General features: G+C 33.3%; 1 protein-coding gene across 6 annotated transcripts in view; it reads left to right on the top strand.

Moving 5' to 3' along the window:
* The window catches only part of DGKB (diacylglycerol kinase beta), a 643,035-nt gene that overhangs the window by 159,092 nt on the left and 461,049 nt on the right, over window positions 1-22,894 (top strand). For all 6 annotated transcript variants that reach the window (XM_045565381.1, XM_045565377.1, XM_045565376.1 and 3 more), the window contains 4 exons: window positions 1,630-1,770; window positions 12,056-12,105; window positions 15,339-15,413; window positions 18,410-18,529. In XM_045565381.1, the coding sequence (XP_045421337.1) occupies window positions 1,630-1,770; window positions 12,056-12,105; window positions 15,339-15,413; window positions 18,410-18,529 (386 nt within the window). The remainder of the gene's footprint in view (window positions 1-1,629; window positions 1,771-12,055; window positions 12,106-15,338; window positions 15,414-18,409; window positions 18,530-22,894) is intronic.

Raw genomic sequence — 22,894 nt, 5'->3', positions numbered from 1 at the left:
CAAGTGCTGTGTTCTCTAAGTCTGGAAGTTATGTTCGTGTCAAGGGTCAGTGCCAAAATGTCTTTTTTATAAATTGGAACTGCTTATTCCTGCAGCTGGCTAAGCTTTCTTTGGCTAGTTGCAATTATTCAAGGCACTTTTTTTTTTTTTAACTTAGAATTTGTCTTCAATTTTCTGCCTTCTTTGGTTTGTAAAAATAACTATTAGTTTGTATTACATATACATTGATACTTCTATCAAGAGGAAAATCTATTTATAATATATGTCTCTGTTACTAACTTTATAAACAAGTAGAATGAATGTGAAACTTGAAGATATATTTGAACTAAGTAAGACTTTAGTGAAAAGAAAAATGAAAGAAGGATATAAAGCAGTGTTCTTCAAACTGTGGCTTTTGACCCATTGGTGGCTAGTAAATTCAGTTGGGAGGATCTTTGACAAAATTTTAAGGATCAAATACAATAGAATAGGAGTAGGTTAACATAGAAAAGAAGATATTTGTGTAGTTATGAAACTCACTAATGTGTGTGTGTGTGTTTGCAGGGTTAAGATGTAAATTATTTTTCTTGCTTTTTTTTTTTTTTAATTATTGGCCTTGAACTAAAATAGTCTTTAAGCTACCAATGTAAAATACAGTGTGAACTGGTATTGCTAGCTCTGAAACTATGGAGAATTAATCTCTGTAAGACTTTTTCTCATCTGTAAAACGGTAATAACGCAATCTACCTCACAGGGTTAATGTAAGGATTAAGATGATATGTGTTAAAAAGCCTACCATGGTTTCAGCCACACATTAGATAATCCATAAATAGTTCCCCTTATCAGTGGTAGCATCACCAATGATAAAACTAACTGGTGACATTTCACAATGCATTCAATTATATGCCTGGGAATTTTGAGATATTGGGATGAGATTATAGGTATTCAATCAAAATTATAAATCACAGAAAATAGACTAGGGCAAGAGATGTGCAATTAGGTAAATCTGTGCTGAGGAACCATATTAAAACAAGATTGGTCATATGTTCTCACCTCTCTAATTAAATGTCCATTGTGTTCATCCAGAATGTTGTTTATGTTCTTTTTTACTCAAGGACAGATTCCTTGATGGGAAAAAAGGATTTCTTATTCATGGTCCTGGCAAATATTTGATATAAATGCATGTTTTTATGATTTAACAATTATTTATTATTAAGATAGAAGTCATATTGTGACAAACTCACATTTCTTCAGTTTTTCATGAAAGGCCCATTTTCAGTATTTTCCCTGCTGATGTATAGCTGTCACCGTCTAAAGCAGGGAAAAGTGGAATAGGAGAGTGGTGCCTCATGCATTCGGATTAGGACAGTAACTCACCCTGGGCAATAGGATCCTGACCCTGGCACCTTCCAGTGGCAGGCAGAGCAGTGTCCAGGGCCCTGGATCACCACAAACTCTCCATTATTTACAACAGTCATAGAATGTGCCTAACTCTGCTATCCTGAAGTTCCTGAGGATTTTATTATTCTATGATTAAGAAAAATAGATATCTTTCTTTATAGTCTATGTGTTCTCTCTCTGTTTTCTTCATTAGTTTTTTTGTGTGAGAACACTATGAATATTTAAAACACTACAATTTTTTTTTTCCAGGTCTGAGAATGAATAAAGGTGCCATCACCCCTCCCCGTACTTCTCCTGCGAATACGTGTTCCCCAGAAGTAATCCACTTGAAGGACATTGTCTGTTACCTGTCTCTCCTGGAAAGAGGAAGACCTGAGGATAAGCTTGAGTGTATGTGTTTCTTAATTATTTTACTCTTCAGAGTCAGGGGCAGAAGGGACTAGATCTTGATGAAGGCAAAATTGCCTCTACTACAGTTGTGTTATTTTTGGATAAATAAAGTGACCCCATTTAATAATAAAACAGTTTCTCCTACTGAGGATCAGACAATTAAAAGATATTAAGATCTCCCCATTTCAGGTTCCTATTTATCAAGTTCCATTTATTACCAATTATTTCTGGAATATGTTTGTTACATGACTTTAAAAAAAATGTTCCTCAATTCTTTTGAATTGACAAACTTTGGCAAGTATCCTTTGAACTGTTTGGAAAAAATATTTATGTCTAGTGTGTGAAGAAATCACATAAGTGAGCAAGAAAGTTCCCTATAAATAGGCAACCTGCACCCTTTTACCTTGGAAATCTTTGCATGCTTTAGCACAAACATTCTCGTTGGCAGGGAAAAATGATTTCTCAAATGCCAAACTGCTTATGAGATTTGACTCTGGATATTATGAATAATTAAATGATAATTTTGTTTGTTTTGGGATGTGGCAGATACAGAAAATTGTTATCTAGTTCAAAGTAAATTAAGTACGGCGTGTGATAAAAATATGGTGATAGTGCTCCCTCTGGTGGCAAACTTTACTCATTGCAATCCAAGAAAATATTTTTTCAAGCATTTACTCTAAACCTGATCACTTGATAATCTACTTTATCTCCAAAGCCCTTTCTATGTTTAATGCTGACAGCTTATTCAATAATCTGATTAACTTAATTATATCGTATATTATTAAAAATGAATGAAAAATTCTTACTACTAGAATGATAGTGAAGATAATGTCCCGACTTTAAGATTTTTAAAGCAAACATAAAATGTTGTGATGGTTCAGAATTATAATTAAGAAGCATTTTTAGTCAAATGTAATAGTAACTTACTGATAACATTTCTCCTGTCAGTAAAGGATTTACCATAATATGATTATTAAAAAGTCACACCTGCTTAAGTTATGAATGAGCCATATGAACATCATTCTTTAAATACATATTTATTATTCATAAATGTTGAATATTTGAATTCAATATTTATTTTGTATTCCGAAGGACCAGAAATTTCTCCCATTCCAAAGTAAATATTAACATTCAGTGAATCTCTATTGAAGTGAGAGCCAGAAAGAAAGTTTGCTCAGGTGTTATCAGGACCGTGTTTGGGGATGATTATAAAAATATAAAGGCAAACATTTTTTCCACATCTGAGAATGGATGAAGGTACCATCAATCCTCCTCAAAATGGTCTTTGGTGGGGCAGTTTAATTATTTCTAGGTCAACTGGAAGTATATTGCTTTTAAGGTGGAATTTCTAAGAAGCATGCTTTTGAGTTTTCAGCGCAAGTCCTTGAACCTACTTAGACTTTGTCCACAATTGTGGACAGAGTGTTAACTCGCATACTAGTCCAAGATACTTGATGAATCAAGTCAAACTGACCTGCTGTTTACTTTTCTTCGGTGTTATCAACCCCCTTCTCTCTGTTCTTTTTTGGAGTTTCCCTGCTCTTTTTCAAGCTTACACAAGATTCAGTTGCATTTTCCTTTTTGCTTAACCATTTCTTCAGACACTTACAGGCAGACTTGTTATGGCCTGGCATTTTTACTATCAAAGTAAAGGATGCTCTAGGTCTCTTCTCTACACCCTCTAATTTGGTGGTCCTTATCCTGGCTATACATCAAAACCATCAGATTTTTTTTTTCTTTTTCTTTTTGAATGCCAAAGCCTGGCCCTTTCCCATATCAATTAAATCAAAATCCACCCCCCTTATCCACTTTCTTAGTAATTTACCATGTATTTTTTACCCTTCTACAACTGCACATTTACAAATTTGTAACATTTATGTATTCTTTTACAGTTACAGTGTTTTTTTTTAATTTCTCAGCAAGACTTTAAAAAATATTTAATGGTGGTTAGTTTATTATATACTTACGTCCAAAAGGGTTATAACTTGTTAAGCAACATAAAACATAAGAATGAAAAGAAGAAAAAGCACTTACAATTAACACAGAAAGAGATGTGATCAAGCACCCAAAATTAACTTTTTCAGGTGAATGTTGAATTTGGATTAGCTGAATCCAGGTAGCTAAGCAGAGGGGAATACATACACGTTGCTCTAGGTCAGAGATTTTCAAACTTTATCACACATCAGAATTGCCTGCAGGGCTTGTGAATACACAGCTTGCTGGGACCTGTCTCTATCTGATTCAGCAGGTCTGAGGTGGGACCTGTGAATGTGCATTTCTAACATGTTTTCAGATGATGCTGATGCTGTTGGTCCAGAGACCACATTTTGAGAAGCACTGGCTTATGCAATTCCTTCTGTTCAGTAAAAACACATACACAGTGTCAATATTTGGTTAGATTCTTTTACTAATAAGATAAAGGAATTACATTGTCATCAATGTTGATAAAAGTAATACCTTTCCCCCAAAAATAATATTTAATAAATGTATTTAGAGCTTCTCATCACTTTCTATCTCCTCACCTGTCTTTTCTGCCAGGTGTTTACACAATGTTCATTATAAAGCTGATCCTACAGAGAAGAAACTAGCAAACAAATATTCCTGAATTTTCCACCGATTACAGTAAGTCCTCACTTAATGCTGTCAACAGGTTCTTGGAAACTGTGACTTAAAGTGAATGATGTATAACAAAACCAGTTCTTTTTTTCCTCAACAACATTATAACAAAATGACATTGAGGGGAAAGGACATTATTTGAGGATCTGCTGTATGTTGTTTTGCTTAAAGTCGCAGTTTCCAAGAACCTCTCAAAAATGTTAAGTGAGAACTTAATCTATAATCCATTTCTTCAAATTTGATTTCCTTAACCCAATTGTAATTCCTCCCTAAGAGGACCTTGGCTGCCCTGAGCCTGTATCAGGTAGAAAGTGTTTCTTACTCTGCTTCCACGTGCCCTGGGATACGTGCTTTTACATGGCTAGATGCACGTGTGTTTTAGGGTTTGAGGGGGTTTCATTTTTCTCTCTCCTTGTTGGTATCAGTTACCAACCATCCCAGTGAATGGATGAGGACATGGTGTTGGGGCTGATTTGCTTTCCTAACCTTAAACCCACCGCAGTACTCTATGGAGAGTCATTCATTCTCTCTTTTAGTCTCCTTCATTCTTCCAGTTCTGTGACTTCACCTCCATATTTTTATAGCTCCACTTCTGTTGCAATACGCCAAGGCTTGTAACTTCCAAGAATTGCTCTTATTCTAAAACTTTAAGCTCTAGAATTTCACTCTGACCACAGCCTATATTCACTTAACTTCTCACTCTCTTACTATAAATATGGCATACATAGTACTTAAGAACACTGACTCTTGATTTATACTGACTGAATGCAAAGCCTAGGTTGACACTTAACTGTCTGAGTGATTTGGGTACATTTTAAAAAAAAACCTCTTCAGGACTCAGTTTCCTCAACTGTAAAATTGGGATTATAAAATAGTGTCTATCTCATAGGATAGCTATGAGGATTAGATGAACTAATATTTGCTCACATAAATTCCTTCACATTTATTAGTTCACATAAAGTTTTTAAGTGACATAAATAAAGATAAGTCAAAAATTCTTCACCCTTGGCCACTTCACTTCCTCTTGAATTTGCCCTCTGAGTTTTGCCTGCCCATGCATTCAAATTCAAACTGATTCCATAATCCATGGTATAAGATGTCAATTACTTTTTCACAGTTAGTTTCAGGTGTCCAATTTATTTACTTATATACTGAGCAGCAAAAATTTAGTGAAATAAAAATATAATTCTAGGGGTTATAGATCTACTCAAAACCTCAGCTGGCCTTCAGTGTCAGTGTTTCTCTCAACTTGTGTGTTCTAGATAGAAGTTAATTCAGATGCTTTATTTTTTCAAACACCTACCTATGTAATTTTCATCTCACTCATGTAGTGTGAATTCTTGTAATTTCCTCCCCTCTTACCTAAAACCTTGTCGACTACTATACCAATTTTTTCCTGTTCCTCTTCTGATTCAGAGTGAAAGAGGGTCCATTTGATGGTTCCTGATATCATAATACATACAATTTAAATCCTTAACTTATGATCGATAAACTGATCTGGCTCCACTGGTAGACCTCAGCCTACCCTGCCAGTCCTGCATCTGGCTACAACCCGCACACATGTGCACAAACACTGTCCCAGTCACATGGGGCAGCTTTTCCATCATCAGACAAACCCTGAACTTTTCTACCTTCGTGCTTTTGCTTATAATGTGCATTTTCTGGGGTTCTTTCTTCCCAGTGTATATTTGACTCAGTCCAGTCTACACTTGGCCTTTCCTATATCAGGAGTCCTCTTGCCATCTCCTAATCAGATTTACTTCACTCTCCTTCATACCTCTGCACTCTGTGTAGGTGCCCATCCTATAACCTAATACCTGTGTGTGTGGTTCACACATAGATGCTCAATAAATAATAGTTAAATGAAACTATGTTAAAGTCAATGGGTGCTTGAGAATATAAAAACTAATATTGATTAGTTAAGACATCAAATAATATTAAATTTATTTATACTTTTATGTTAAAATGCATGGTATTCCTCTTTAGATTAGTGTCTATCAAGTTACTAATGACTTAAAATAATTTTTAAATTACCTTACATTTTTTGAAAATGTGTCACTGAAGAGAAATCAATAAGAAAATATTCAGAAAGTGGATCATGGACACGCAGATAATGAAGAGTAACCTATGTGCTAACGTAACTGCTATGTATGGTATTAACCTTAGAAGCACTGAAATTTAACATTGAGAAGACCTTCAAGTTCATCTACTCAACCTTCCTATAGTTTGTCAATGAAAAAAAAAAAAAAAAGAAAGAAAACCCAGAAAGGGTAGTTATTTATTATTCTACTAGTTTATCTAGCTGTGACTAAAACCTATGATTTCTAACCTATTGTGCAAAGCTCTTTTTTTTTTTTTTTTTTTTTGAGACAGAGTCTCTCTCTCTCTGTTGCCTGGGCCAGAGTGCCGTGGCATGAGCCTAGCTGACAGCAACCTCAGACTCCTGGGCTTAAGCAATCCTTCTGCCTCAGCCTCCCGAGTAGTTGGGACTACAGGCATGCACCACCATGCCCGGCTAATTTTTTTTCTATATATATTTTTAGCTGTCCAAATAATTTCTTGCTATTTTTAGTAGAGACAGGGGTCTCGCTCTTGCTCAGGCTGGTCTCGAACTCCTGACCTGGAGCAATCCTCCCGCCTCAGCCTCCCAGAGTGCTAGGATTACAGGCGTGAGCCACCACGCCCAGCCAGAGCTCTTTTATTTTGAAAGACTGTCTTTTGTTGTTTTATTTGTTGTTTCTCTTGTGGAAAAAAGGAGAAAGTATTACTCCATTACAATGGATGTCAGACACTCTAAGTAACTAATTTTTTTCACCTCTTCTTTTAAAGTTTACTAAGTAGGCATTGAAATCTATAAAACAGTAAAAAATTGTGAATTAAAGAAATTATAGTTTAAATGCCTTTTAAAATATATACTTTCTAATGTGTAACAACAAATTCTATATTAATATTTTCATATTAATAACATATTCTGGCAAGTGCAAAAACACCACAGTATGCAGAGTAGGATACTCAATGAGAAAATAGACAGAAACTTGAAAATCTTTTGGAATAGAAAAAATTTTAGATGTAAAAAATTACCCTTATCCTTGCATAATATGCCTTTGCTCTGATCTTTTAACTAAATACCTGTGTGGGCACATAATTGTTTCTATATAAAGTGAAATTACATGAGCATAAAAATAGAAAAAAAGTGGGTTAAACTAGCTTGTAACTTTGTAGCAGGTACCCATATTTGGAAGCTATCATGTTGACAAAATGATTGTAACACTGGGCTTATTTTACCTTTGAACCTAAACATCTATATGCTTATGTTGGTTTTAAAAATAAGATCTAAACATTCAATGATTCACTTGACCTTGGGACTTGACTTTACTTTTGAATATTAAATAAATATTAAGAAGAAATAATCTCATTATAAAATTTAAAGATTAAATATTAACTTTATCATTATTCATAAATATAGTTTTAAAAGGGAAAAGTTTTATAGGTGTACCAGGCCAAACCATTTTTATTTTCAATGGAAAATAAAAACAATTTCCTTTTTTTTACTTGATTACTTTTCTCTAGTTCTATAACTACTCAGTTCTCAAATTTTCCACCATAAATTCTGGTTCAGAAACATTTGTTCTTGAATCTTTTCATTGATAATCACCTTGCCCCCTTAATTTACTTTTTCTCTCTTTCTGAAACTAATATTACTTGGATGTTGAAACCCCAAGACAGAACTTTGAATTATTATTTGTTCTTTTTGTTTTTTTTCCTATTTCCCACCTTCTTTTCTTTTCTCTTTTGTCTTTCATTCCACATCTGGGATATCTTTTATATCTTGTGAAGAATTTTTTCTTACTTTTTCTATCTTACTTTAAATTTCATAGGGAATCCATTTTGTTCTCAGCTTGATCTTTTTATGTTCCTAGTCTTATTTCATGGACTGAAATTTTAATTTTGCTTATAAAGTTCCTCCCCTTCTCTGCTTTGTTAATTTATTCACACTACTTTTTTTTGAAAGGATTTGTTGATGGTGATGGTAGCCAATAGTCACCAGGAAAATCCAAGAGGAGGTGAAGTGTCCAAGGATCAAGAATTTGTAACTTACTTTTATTTATTCCACTTAAAAAACATGTAAACTAATAAACATGAAAGAATTTATGTGAGCAAATATTGGTTTAATCCTCATAAAAGACAAAATCTGTTAAATATCTAGCAAAAAAATTAAAATGACCCCCACCTCAAACCATACCCAAAATTCAATTCCAGAATTACTGTTTCTAAGAGATACAAAAGGATACAATTGTCAAGATATTGGTGAAGGCTAAGATTTTTATATAGAACATAAAAATTACACATAGAGGAATTATGTAAAGACAAAGTTTGATGAATTAGTCTTTTGTTAAAATTATGATCTTTGGTTCATCAAAAGATTATACTAACAAAGGGAAAAGTCAAAACATAGAGTGGGAAAGTGTATTTGCAACACATAACCCAAAAAGGACCTAAATACAAAACATATCAAGAACTTCTTTGAATTGATAAAAAAATGGACAAACAGGCCGGGCGCGGTGGTTCACACCTGTAATCCTAGCACTCTTGGGAAGTTGAGGTGGGAGGATCGCTTGAGGTCAGGAGTTTGAGACCATCCTGAGCAAGAGTAAGACCCTGTCTCTACTGAACATAAAAAAAAAAAAAATTAGCCAGGAGTGGTGGCGCACACCTGTAGTCCCAGCTACTCAGGAGGCTGAGGCAGGAGGATTGCTTGAGCCCAGGAGTTTGAGGTTGCTGTGAGCTAGGCTGATGCCATGGCACTCTAGCCTGGATGACAGAAAGAGACTCTGTGTCAAAAAAAGGAGGCCGGGCGCGGTGGCTCAAGCCTGTAATCCTAGCACTTGGGAGGCCGAGGCGGGCGGATTGTGTGAGCTCAGGAGTTCGAGACCAGCCTGAGCAAGAACGAGACCCCGTCTCTACTAAAAAATAGAAAGAAACTATATGGACAGCTAAAAATATATATATAGAAAAAAAAATTAGCCGGGCATGGTGGCACATGCCTGTAGTCCCAGCAACTCGGGAGGCTGAGGCAGTAGGATCGCTTAAGCCCAGGAGTTTGAGGTTGCTGTGAGCTAGGCTGACGCCACGGCACTCACTCTAGCCCGGGCAACAGAGTGACACTCTGTCTCAAAAAAAAAAAAAAAAAAAAAGGACAAAGGACAAACAATTCTGTGGAAAATTGGGCAAGAGACTGTAATAGTCACTTCACAAAAGAGGATATTTAATTAGCCAATAAACATATAAAATTAGCTCAATCTCACTAGCAACCAGGGGAAGTCAAAATAGAAGCTCAGTGACATACCACTATACCTCCACCAGCATTGCTTAAAGTAGACAATGGGTAATACTCAACATTGGTGAGGAAATGGAACGACTTAAACTATCCTAAACTGCTGTTGAACAAGTTAAGTAAAATCACTTTTGATATCTGTTTGGCAATATATGCTATGGCCCAGACTTCTTCCTATTGATCTGTAACCAACTGGTAAATGTTCACCTAAGTATAAAAGCCATCTAAGAAGGGTTATAGTGGTATTGTTTGAAATAGCCCAAGCATTACTAGAAATAGCAAACTAAAATATCCATCCAGTTTAGAATGAATAAATTGTGATATTTTTATATGTTGAAATACTGTGCAGATAAGACAATAAATGTGCTAATGCTATCTGCAAAAATACAGAGGAAGATCACAAAGGATGTTCATTAAATTCTAAATTCAAAAGACAGCATATAGAAATCAAGATAGTGGGTATCTTTGGGGAGGGGAGAGGATTTCATGATGAAAGAGAGTGAAAGGGGTGCTATTTTGTTAGTAATATTCTATTCTTTGACTTAGAGATAATGGATTGCTGTGCTCTCTTTGATAATTTATTGAACAATACATTTCTCTTTATGATATTTCAATAATAAATTCACTTTTCAAACCAATGTTAAGTACACAGTATCACTGGAAGAGATAACAAGTTTCCTTTTAACCATTTGTTTATAATAAAGTTGATTATTATTTTTAAGTGATATTAGGAAGCACACAGAATCCCTGGGAGAGGCAGAGAACAAGTATTAGAGGCTATCTCTCCTGAAACAATGACTAAATTAAGTACTGGATTGGGTTGGGGATAGGTTTTTGTAAGTTTTTTCCTTGTTCCCATAGTTAATACTTTCTCTGAGTGGTCAGTTAATTCTTGCCACTTATAAAGATATTTTTTTTGCCATTTGCTGCTATGCTAGAAATTCTTGAAATGCTTAGTGCCCACATTGTGGTAGATTGTTCTTTTCTTCTGCATTTTATTCTCATTTATTGGGTATATGAGAGGGAACAATCACCATGGTTCGCAAATAAACATACTTAAGTCTTTTACTGGCTTAACATTATCCATCTTAATTCAATAGGTAGACATTTTTTTCTTACATTTTAACATCTTTAACTTTTTTTTTGTATCTTACAATACATAGAACATCATAGCTAAATTGGCAACTTATGTTTCTTTTTAGTGATATACGAATTTTGCAACTTATGATGATATCTTAGAATGGGTGAAATGCAATAACTATTAAATACAAAAATAATAATTAGTTACAGATATACATTCAAGGTCATTGCATATTATGCATCTTAGTTATCAACATCTTTATTAATATTATAGACCTCAGGTATCAAGGTTCTCCAGGAAATTATACAAAACCCACACAAACTCTCACTTCCACTCTTCTATTTTTACAGCTGTGTCATTCTTCTCTGTTCTTCTCAAAATGACACCTGCAGCCTCTTCCACAGCCTCCTAGGGGTGTGTGAATTATACAAGGGAGCCCTCAGGCCCATCAGGGACCTCTGTCATCTGCTTTCCTGAGCCCACTCACAGAGAGCCAACATTCTCCTCTTCCTTACTTGATTAGTTCAAAGATCAGTTACCCTATGAAGCTCCACCTCAGATTTAAACAAATAAACCATTATAGCCATGATTATAATGAGTTTTTCTGTGTTGGCATCCTCCATCAGAAAGAATCCCCTATTTTGCACTCCTCCTTCCTCTCCCATACTGCTTGAGAATCAATCATAACAGTGGCTTATGTTTGTAACGTGATCTATGGCTTTTGATATGCATTTGTGTATATCACCTCATTTAATTGTCACAGCAAATGTGTGTCTTATGGTAGGCTGATTATTCTCCTCTCACAGATAAGAAAACAGTGCTTGCCTAAGCTCACATTATAATGGATGGTGGATTCCAAATTATAATTGATTTCTAAAATTCCTGATCAGTTGTTTTTCCTTATTCACTCTGCCCTTTAATATACAGACCATTAATATTTCAACTTCTTTCCATCTTTTATTTTTGAGTTTACATTTAATGATCTTATAATAAAGAGTTTCAATAAACTATAGTACTTTTTAGTGTTTTCTAGATACAAACCAAATTTTATAGACTTTATATCTGATATCCAGTGTACTTATTAATTTCTTTTCAATTTAGCTTGAAAAATAATTCCACAAATTATTTGCATTGAGCAGGGGAGGAATTTAGTATTTGTTTTCAACAGAAATCAAATTTTTAAAGAATATGCTTTAAACTAACATTGATCTTACTCGCCTATAATCTTTTTTTCAACACCTCTTTTATTCTAGTTATGTTTCGCCTTTATGACACGGATGGGAATGGCTTCCTGGACAGCTCGGTAATTTTTTTCTTCAAATTTTCTGTGAAAATTTTAAAGAGTTTTTTGTTTTTTCTGAAAAATGCAATGAATAAATTTGTAGCTATTACCACAGAAGGCACACTTAATATCATTTACACGCACTCACACAGCATTTTTATCTTTTGACTTTTTGAGAAAGAGTGATCTGAGGAAACTGTTGGGATTATGATTGTTCTATTGAATAGTATTGCTACAAAAACAGAGCTTTTTCCCCTGCACTGAATTTAGATAAAAAAAGACTCCAACCTTTTCTGAATAAAATGTAAGATAAAGTTGAGACCATTGATCTAGAAAGAAGGAAAAACTATGACTGAGATTTGACACTAAAGAAAATATTGAGAATACAAGTAGCATTTAAAGGAATTATAAAATCAATTTAAGTATCTCATTATTTTCCCACTTTAAAAAAGTATTCTTACTCATACATGCTGTTGAAATATATTTATAGATTGCTTTGACACACTTCCCTTTTTAAAATATATCATCCAATTTTATATGCAGATTATACTCCATAGTTTTAGTAATAAAAATAACAAAAGAAAAATACCATCTCTAATTAACTGAAAGCAATAATTAAATGTTTATTTTAGTTGTAATATATTGAAATCATTGCTACCTCTTAGAGGAGTACAAAGTAGATTCTTAGTTCTAGTGCATAAATCAGTACATCATATGAAAGTCCATTTTAAGTTCCATCTAATAATCTATTTTATATTTGTTGGTAACATATTTTGAGTATTATTTAATATATTATTTTCTGTTCTATCAAGAACAGATAAGAATATTAATAAAAGAATAAGTGTCATATTCTAGAAAGTTTGAAGTACACAGGTGCATTTAAAAAATAAATGTTTTGATATATTAAATAATGACTGAAATAAACATTATGTCTGTTAATGAGTGAGTTGCTCTCGTCATCTGATGGACCTTCCTATGGCAGAGCTCAAACAGAGTTTTATGAGCAATGCAATGAGGTTGGAGACATGTTTATGTAACATTGAGTAGGATAATGGTATATTAGCTTCTCCAGAGAGAGATAAAAATATATAATTCCTACTCTCGGAAATGACCACCACTCTGAATTGATGCTATGATTGTGGGGTTTCTTATATTTAAGTCTCAGTAATTTTTCAAATTATTTTTAAGTGCCTACTAGTCTTCAGTTTTCCATTTAGAAATATCAAGCTACATAATAAGTTTGCTCATTTTCTGGTGCCATTTCACAGCTAGGCATTTAGATTTCTTCTAGATATTTCAATATGTTTATTGTAGCACTCATGACTACACTAATACAAATTATATTTTAATGCAGATTTGTTTTATTTAATGTTTCTTTTAAATTAAATTAAAATAATATTTCTTTATTAGGCTTCTAGTCATGAGTTGGCAGCTGATTTGAAAATTCAGTCAAATGCTTTTTTTGGTCTCTGGCCATTTTTTGTTAACGTATATGGTAGATTACTAGCAATAATTATAACTATATGCAAAATATTAAATGATGAGTTGGGATAAATGGATTTGTTTATGGATAAACTAGTCATTTTTGTAATTAAAGACCTGGATTTAATTTCTAGAGTTTTCTCTACTGCCCCAGTAGTTTTCTGTCAATGTCAGGTTTCAAACTGTACCTTCTGAAGTCATTTGTGTTGGTACCTTAAAGGTGTAGCAGTTTACTCATTTGGGGGGACAAAACCGAAAGAAAATTGATAATTTGGAAAACAACCACTATGTTTAATAGTAATAGTTGAGGTTTCTTGATCATTTACAATATGCCAAACAAGATAAATGCATTTTACATAATACCATGTTTAATCTTTGCAATAATTCTCTGAACTAGGTAAGTTAGAATATCCATTTTACTGATGAGGAAACTGAGTCTTAGAGAGGTTAAATGACTTGTCTAATGTCATATGCCTACACAACAGTCCACCAAAAATAGTTTCTGTTCTTAAAATACATTCACAGACTTTAACCCTTCCAAATCATTAAGACATATATAAGCAAAGAGAGAATAGATGCGAGATTGGTAATGTGCATGAGTGCATACACACACACACACACAATTTTAGCATATAATTCCAAGGGATTTGTGTTTTAAAATTCGCTAATCTGTAATAAATAGATTTATATTTGTATTGTTTCTGGGGCAATCTGTCTTACATAAAGAATATATTTATAATTATATTTTTCTCGGAGAGATAGAGGGACCCATGGCCTCCTAAAAATCAACCTCTTATATCATATTTTCTTCTCCATTTCATGAACATTGACTACATACATTAGATCAGAGATTTTAGTAGAATAATTTTTGATTAATATGTCTTTTAAGCTTTATTTTTTATACTTATTGTATTTTAAATTATACTATAAAACACCACTTTTTAAACTATGTTATGTCCACATTTGAAATTATAGGCATTTTACAAAGCCATGTTTAATCTTTTCTGGAGCTAGATAGGGAGAATTAAAACATTAAATAAATAGGTATGAAGAAGGTTTTCATTTACTTAGCTAAACCATCTGTATTAACTAGCAGTTCTTCAAAGAGTTGATATTTGAGCAGAATAATGTGAAGATTCAAGCTAAAATTCTATCCTCTCTCAAAATAAACTCTGCATGTATTTGGCCTCCAAAGCTTGACCCTGAACATTTTTCTAGCAGAGCAAATTATCCAGTAAATGACTAGAACAGCCAATGTATGTGCTCAGTGTATCAAAATAAAAATAAACCTCTCAGTTGTCCTCAGACGCTTCCTTCCACAGTTCCACATCTGTTTTCAAGCCAAAGGGTCAGGCTATTCAGTGATTTAGAAGTCACATCATGTAAAAAAATATATATGCTCCTGCTTTCTTTAGATAATTTTTTTCCAGTAGAAGAAAATCTTTCTTGGTAGAGTTGCGCCCTCTCCTGGTGAAGATTTCTAGACAAAGTACGAAATAAATTTATATTCAGACTCCTCTAGTCTGTGTAGTCAGACCTTTCTGTGTGTGTGTGTGTGTGTGTGTGTGTGTGTGTGTGTGTGTGTGTGTGCACACCCATGTGTGAGCATGCATGTGAGTGTATATAATCTTATATATGTATAGGATTATATAAAATCAATCATATAACTCAATTAATTTTTTGAACTATGTGCTGAACAAAACAATTCCTCTCAAAGGTTAAGAACTTACTAAGGTCTTGTATTCAAATATTCTCTCTCCCCTTCCCCCCAGGAGCTAGAAAATATCATCAGTCAGATGATGCATGTTGCAGAGTACCTTGAATGGGATGTCACTGAACTTAATCCAGTAGGTATATGAATAATTTAACTATTGACTAAATTCTGGAAGACCTTTTTTATTTTTTTGTCTTTTCTGGAACCCTAATATATTACTGTCATTTGATTTTGATAATGCTAAGCCACTATTTCTAATCAGAAGTCAAACTAGATTCTGAATAAGATAATAAGGTGTATGTGGTATTCTGAAGCTCTTAGAAGTAACATTTGCTCTCTTCCTCTTGGAAATTATCAATATTTTGAAAAGTGGTCTTACATACATGTGGATAAACAGAAGCTGCTGATAGACATTGTCAAGGTCATGTCATGTCACAAAAGAAGATGATGATAGTTCTCTATACACAATTCATTCTGTTATATTGTGTGTATGTGTTATTCAATGCTTGCAGCTCTCTGAGGTACACTGTTTTTTTCTTTTGCAGATGAGTAAACTGAGACCCAAATATGTTAAAATTACTTACCCAAAGCTCTTCAGATAGTTAAAGGTCAAGACACAAATTTTTAACCAAATGATTTAAAGAAACAGTATCTAACAATGCTTATAAGACCATAAAGACTCATTGTTTTAAATAGATTAATATCAAAATTCCAACATTATTCAAATGTATATTAAAACATACCTGATTAGAAACTTTGACTTAAGTCACAAGTTGAGGAGAGTTGATAACACCTATCGATTTCAGTTTGCTTTCAAACCTACTATGTTTAGTAAAGTGTACATGAATAAAGCAAACACAAATCAATTTTATTTAAGCAGTTTGCATTTTATATGAATTCCAGAAGCCTGTTTTCCAAACCACTGTTCACATATATGCAGTAAAAAGCATGATAATGCCATGACTATGTGATGCAATAACTCTGATAGCATTTCCCTGTCTTTGTAAACTAAAGCCTGCAAAGCACAGGGCATGTACAAAGGAGGGCACCATTCTTATTGGGATTGGAATATTTCCAGTTTTAACTCAACCTATTTTTTCTTAATGTGGAATTGCACACGCTCTGCTCATAGTGAGTGTTAGATACCATTAACGGGTTGCAGTTGTATATGGAATAATAAAGTAGATGGTAACATGTATTTAATTTACAGCTTGATTCACCTTAGTACTATTTTCACTGAAATCCAGGGAATTTCTTATTTGTACTATTGTCCTTTTTGGTTACATTAGTCTAAAACAGCTTTCCATTATCCTACTCACCTTTCTACCTGGGTAAACTATTCATCTACCAATCAGGCCTGCTTGTTCTCGCTGGGGGCTGGGGAAATGATTTTTTCCTATCAGGTTTCAAAACAGAAGTGGGCACTTGCTCTTCTCCACAAAAATTATGTTTGGTGTGTGTGTGGCATGTAGATTTGAGAAGAGAGAGATCAGAAAGCTCTGAGGAAGGGGACAGTTGGTGGCTGACAGCAGCTAACTAAGATGAAACCTACTGTATTTGTCAAATTCTCTACTGGAGAATATACTGTAATAAACTATTGCATTTTTTGGCAAGTCTGCCATTGTTCGGAGTAGTTGAAATAGTAGAAAGGCAAGATAAAAGTCTGCCTTGTGCATTGTGTCTGCTGTCATGGGAACTGCCTTGTCTTGCCTAATGCTTCAACAGCTCTCCTCATTGCAAACAAATGTACAGATTGCAGATTCCTGATAGGTTTCTATATACGAATAAAGAAAAGTAAACATTTGAGGTTGACCCCAGTTAGTACGCAAGACTGAGATGTCCTTGGAAGGAGTTTTTATCAGATTAACACAGGCTGTAACATTAGATTTATTAGGTACAAAAATGAGAGCATCAGCCATTTATTCATTTCTACTAATGCATCACATGCTCTCAAGAGGCAGTGCATTTTAACCAGACCTTATGCCATGTTGTCAGATTCTAAATAATTTCTCCTATCTTTTATTTTGAGAATAATGAAGTAATTATTCCAGCATCATTTTTATTCCAAAAAGTTTCTTCCCAGTATCTGTAGATCAGTTTGTTGCTATGAAGGAAAATAATCTGATTTTCATATATGGTACTTCCTAAGAAAGGACACCAAGTAATCAACGACAAGAGTGTTTAGGCAAATAATACTTCTACCAACACATTAAATATTTCCTTTATTGCACCTTTTCATATCGTTCTCTGTGTATCTTTTCCCAAATCAATTAGAATTTCCACATTTTAGAAACATGGTGAGTTCCTTTCCTCACTGGAATTCTTGCCATTTGCCATCTTGGTGCCATTAGATGAGAAGTACTTTGCTTTGTCAGCAGCCAAGCTTATTATATTTGGAACTGATCAATAATTTCTGTTAATAATAACACAAACAACTCTACTTGGCACTTACTATATATGCCAGGGCTCTTCTATTTATAATACATTAACTCATTTAATCCTAACAACGTGACCCTTTGAAGTAAGTACTGATATTGTCACCATATCACAGAGAGGTAAATTGTATTACAAACAACACTAGGCAGAACATTTTGAAACACTATGTGCAAGTCATCTTTAGAAATGAAGTCTAATCAAATATGATTTGATTCTTTAACTTCTTAGCTCTATTAAGTTCTGATAGGCAATTAAAAGCAACTTAATTCCCTTGCCCCTTACTACTTAGCAAATAATTATTTGAGCTCTTTGCCATGAAGTTAATTTGTTCAGACATTTTTTGGCATATATATGAACCTAAAAAATAATCTAGAGAAAGTAATTAAAGACCACTTTCACCCTTCCATTAAAGATGCCTTCTTGTTTTAGCTGCTCTGTTCATTGAAAAAATATTAAAAAGTTAAGCATTTATTTCTAAAAGGTAGTCAGTGTAAGTAGCCAAGTTTTAGTAATTATAACAAAGTCACTGCTTCTTCAGTAATAGGATTAATGTTGTACTGAACTACCAAGGCATTTATCCCAATTTAGCTGTTAGTCACAATTTGTTCTATAAATCAATGTAATGATTGTTGTATCAAACGAAATTTATTTTATTGATTCATTGCAAATTTTTTCTCATCTTCTCTACTCCAGATCCTCCATGAAATGATGGAGGAAATTGACTATGATCATGATGGAACGGTGTCTCTGGAGGAATGGATTCAAGGAGGAATGACAACAATTCCACTTCTTGTGCTCCTGGGCTTGGAAAATGTAAGCATTTACACAGAGGAGGGTAACCTGGAGGTAAATCAGTGGGGTTCTCTATCACACATTTTGATTATAAATTGATCTGGCTATTTTCTGCTATTAAGTATGTAGTTAGTGCCTGGAACTTTTAGTAAGTATGCTGCGGTAAAATGTAACAATAACTCCTTGTGTCCTAATGCTCGCCACAAACATATTGATTCATTTTAGATATTACCTTAGGATTCAAAATACATTTTTTTCTCTTTTGTTTTTCTCCACTTAAAGTAAAATCTAGTTAAAAAAAAAAGTTATAGACCTTCCCATGTCAAAAGCAAAAACCTCTGTAATATTATCATATTCTGTGGTTCTTGTGGTGCTGCATCCCATTCAACATTCCCCCTCCCTATGAAGATAATCTATTTTATTGATAACCAATACTTGGAGAAAGCAGTTTTCTATCTGAAGTAGTTGAGAGGAGATTATACATATATATGTATTTCTTTTAAAAAAACATAAGTTTTTCTTCCATATTAGCAGATCAGCCAGGTACTCATTCTAAGCCTGTCAAAAGTTTTTTTTGTATCAGAGCTTCCACTTGCAATTAAATACTGGTTTTAGGAAATAGAACAGATTAACCTAAGATCAGAATGTGATATAATAATGACTTTGCAGCCAAATCTTGATGACTTAGCCTTAAAGTGAATTTCAATAATTGTAAAAATCTGATGAAATCAATAGTTTATACTAGATTTTGAATTTCCCCTTAATAGTTGAATAAGACTTAACTATACTATGTATATAGTAATATGTAAACCTACATTCAAAGAACACTAGGGATGAAAATCATTATGATACTTATATTATTTAAAATTGTGAGATGCAATAACATAGTATCCACCACTTTGCTGCTGACCCCAAAACTTTTCATACTCCTTGCTATCAGCAAAAACAATTTTGACAATTTTTGCAATTCAAGACTATACCATGGTTATTTAAGAGACAAAATATTTAAAGGTCAGTTCTCAAGATGTCTTACTGTCTATGAAACATGTGAATGTTTGTAAAAATATGTTTGTGTATATGGGTTTAGGAATATACAAATGAGATTAAAGTTTAGGAGTATATATGGGTTTAGGAATAAATAAATGGGCTTCAGGACTTTAGCATTTGTTTCTTTTTTACCTGGATCTTCTAATCCGTTTACTCTCCATTTAATCTTACTCTTCATGAGGCCTATGGCATTTTAAACATAGTCAGAGGAAGGAAAATTAAAAGAAAACATACTTGTAAGTGACAGAAGAGGAAATTGCCCTTAAAATAATTTATTGAAACAAAATATAATAAATATAGATATTATTGTTCATAAATACATATTTATATCCTTTAAAAATTAATGAAACAATATTTCCTTGTACCTGATGTTTTTATACTACACATATAGATTAGATACACATAATTTAGTATCATTTTATAATGCCCTATAATATGCCTCTATATTATAAGTATGTATTTAATTATTCATATATCTTATGACAAAAGCAGAATGTAAATCATACTATTGGGAGAAAAAAAAGAAAACTGACAAAATGTTAACTTCTTAATGTTTAGTGTAGATGCTGTACTGGAAAATAGTTGTCAGATGACTCTAGTCAGGAAGTTCCAATAATAGTGGTTCCCGGAAAGGTAATATAACATTTTTAATGGCAAAATTTGTGTATTCTAAATATTTATGGAAATCCTAGTATGAAAGAAGAAGGAAAGATGCAGGAATAATTAAGTAAACTGTTTGGTAGTGGGAGGTGGGACAGAATAGGGCAGAAGGGAAGAGTTAGTCCCCTACATTAAATATCACAGAAAGTTTTTGAAATGATGTTTTTCTTCGGAAACTACTGCTTAGAAATTCTTTCAAATTTAATTTATAAATTTAGATATTTATGAAGTTGTAAAAATAGCATGGGTAATGTAGTCTACAAATTTATATGGATTTAACCCAACATATTTTAAACAAATTTAATACCTCATTAGTTTCTAGTGTAGCAGTAAGTTTATTTCAACTGAATGACAATTCTTTGCTTTTAATGTCCACTCTATTTGTTATATGTAATTTACTTTACAATTATATTTGTAAACTTATATTTTATGTTTTTAGTAAAAAGGAATTTTTTAGAGTTAACTAGGAGAAATCAATTTAGGGTTTTACAATAATATCAAAGCTGTGTTCCAGAGTTGTGTTACCAGTAGCTGCCACTAGATGACAGAGCTACATTATTTTAACATTTAGAGGAAACCTTAACTATTAAGAGATCTATTATTTCCCCCTGAGAAGAACAACTCTGAAAGAACAAATTTCCCTTTTCTTTTACTTTTTTTTTTAAAAAAAGAATAAGCCAATCTTATTTTAAATTGTCTTTAAAAAAATATACAAGCCATGTAATCGTATGTAATGTTCCCAAAATAGAGCATCTATTTTTTAGAAACAGCTCTTTTTAATTCTAAGCCACGGTAATTGTTTTAAAAAGAAGGAGTGACACCAAGACAACTGAATGATGAGAGCCTTTTTTAGTAATTGAGATTTATTTCCTAACTCTAGGCAGTTAATGTGTTACATTATTACCTGTAGAGAATTTGATCCATGGTGCCATTCTCCTCCCCTTTGCTTATTAAATTGGAAATCTAGATACTGTAGCTTGAAGTTGGCCATTTATTGCAAAGCCTGTCTTGTTATGTTGTCCTATATATTCTTGTCTATTGTCAATTATGAGCTCGGGGAGTAGATTCTAATTGATAGTGCATGTTAAATACCACAGTGTATTTGAAAGTGACTGTAGTGTCCTAGCCAAATTACACAGATCAGAATGTTGTCCTTGGAGAGTAAACCTCACTTCTAATGTAAGGCACAACAGTTATAATTTCATTGTAGTTTATTGTTCTCTCTTTACAGCAGCTAAAAAGGTGCTTTATTTTAAAGAATATCTGTTTTAGTAGGAAAATCGGAAATGTAATTTATTAGGAATCGATTCTATACCAAATGCTAGAGAGCAGGAGTTAGTTCTTTTACAAGAGGCTCTTCAAATTCTGTAATACACAAGAAGAATTGGTGAGATATGGTACAGGGTCTTGGTGTCTCCTACATCTGAAGGAAAATTGAGAATTTGGATGGCTTTGTTATTCTGGTAATCACAATAAAAAATTATACATGAGACTTATTCATTCTTCTGTCAGCATTCATCTCATTGAACAATTGTTTTTCATAAACATCTTGTTTAATGTATCTTTTTGTCGTTAAATAACTGTATTAGCAATAGACTCTGTTACAGTGATTAGAAACTGTGTAAAGGGACAGATATTAAATAATTTAGGCTTTGGGACCATACGGTCTTTGTTACAACTGCTCAGCTCTGCTCTTATGGCAAAAATGCAATCACTGATATATAAATGAACCAGGAAAGCTAAGTTCCAATAAAACTTTATTTACAAAACAGGTTGCTGGCCAGATTTGACCCCGTATCATAGTTTGCCAGCTGCTGATCTATTCTGTCATATTACAAACAGAAAGAGTTTTAATTTATTTTTAATCATTCAGGAGAAATGAATCTGATACCTTTTACTTAGTATAATCAGGCAACCACAGCAAGGCATGAGGACTAATGGAGAGATTGCATAGGATCAGTGAACTTCATCAAATTGATCTTCACTGTGGCTCTATTATTGACTGACTAGGTCATTTTGTGCAAGGCAGTTGCCCTCTCTGGAATAATGAAAAGAAGTTAGCTAAGAACATGCTTTTTCTTTTCTAATACTCTTTCAGTTTAAACATTTCTTTTCCAAAACGAACACAATAATTAATAATGCTTTGATTTCTGAAATCTATAATTTTTGATTATCAATGAATTTTTCAAGGAAAATTTCTAAATTCGTATTATCATTAAAATCGGAATACACATTTAAACAGTAGCCTCACTTGAAAAGAGGATATTTTAACTTCTTGGTTGTAGATTGTTGTGCCCACATCCAGCCTGTATGGCTTTTGAGAGGATTTATATTTTTATATCACAATGTGTGCTCAAAGAATCCTGGTCTTTAATCCCCATATGTAATTTAAACTTTGCCTTTGATTGAGATGGTTTAGGATGCATTTTTTTGCCCTTTCTCTGTTAAATGAAATGTAGTGGGTTCTCTGATGAAATTTTTGAGTGATGGAGTGTAGAAGATGATGTATTTTTAGTAGATTAAATTGTATTTAGGAAACTGATATTTTACACTCTAATTTTAAAAATTTTAATTGGGTTGAGAGTTTTTGTTCTGCTTTCTATACGTTGCTCAATCTAGAAAGGAGTTATGTGACTAAATAAATACAGCACAACAATTCTTGAGATTACAGATCAGGTA

Source organism: Lemur catta, chromosome 11, assembly GCF_020740605.2.
Source record: "Lemur catta isolate mLemCat1 chromosome 11, mLemCat1.pri, whole genome shotgun sequence".
NCBI classification, from domain to species: Eukaryota; Metazoa; Chordata; class Mammalia; order Primates; family Lemuridae; genus Lemur; species Lemur catta.
The sequence above is the reverse complement of the archived record's forward strand: the minus strand, read 5'-3'. Positions and strand labels throughout refer to the sequence as shown.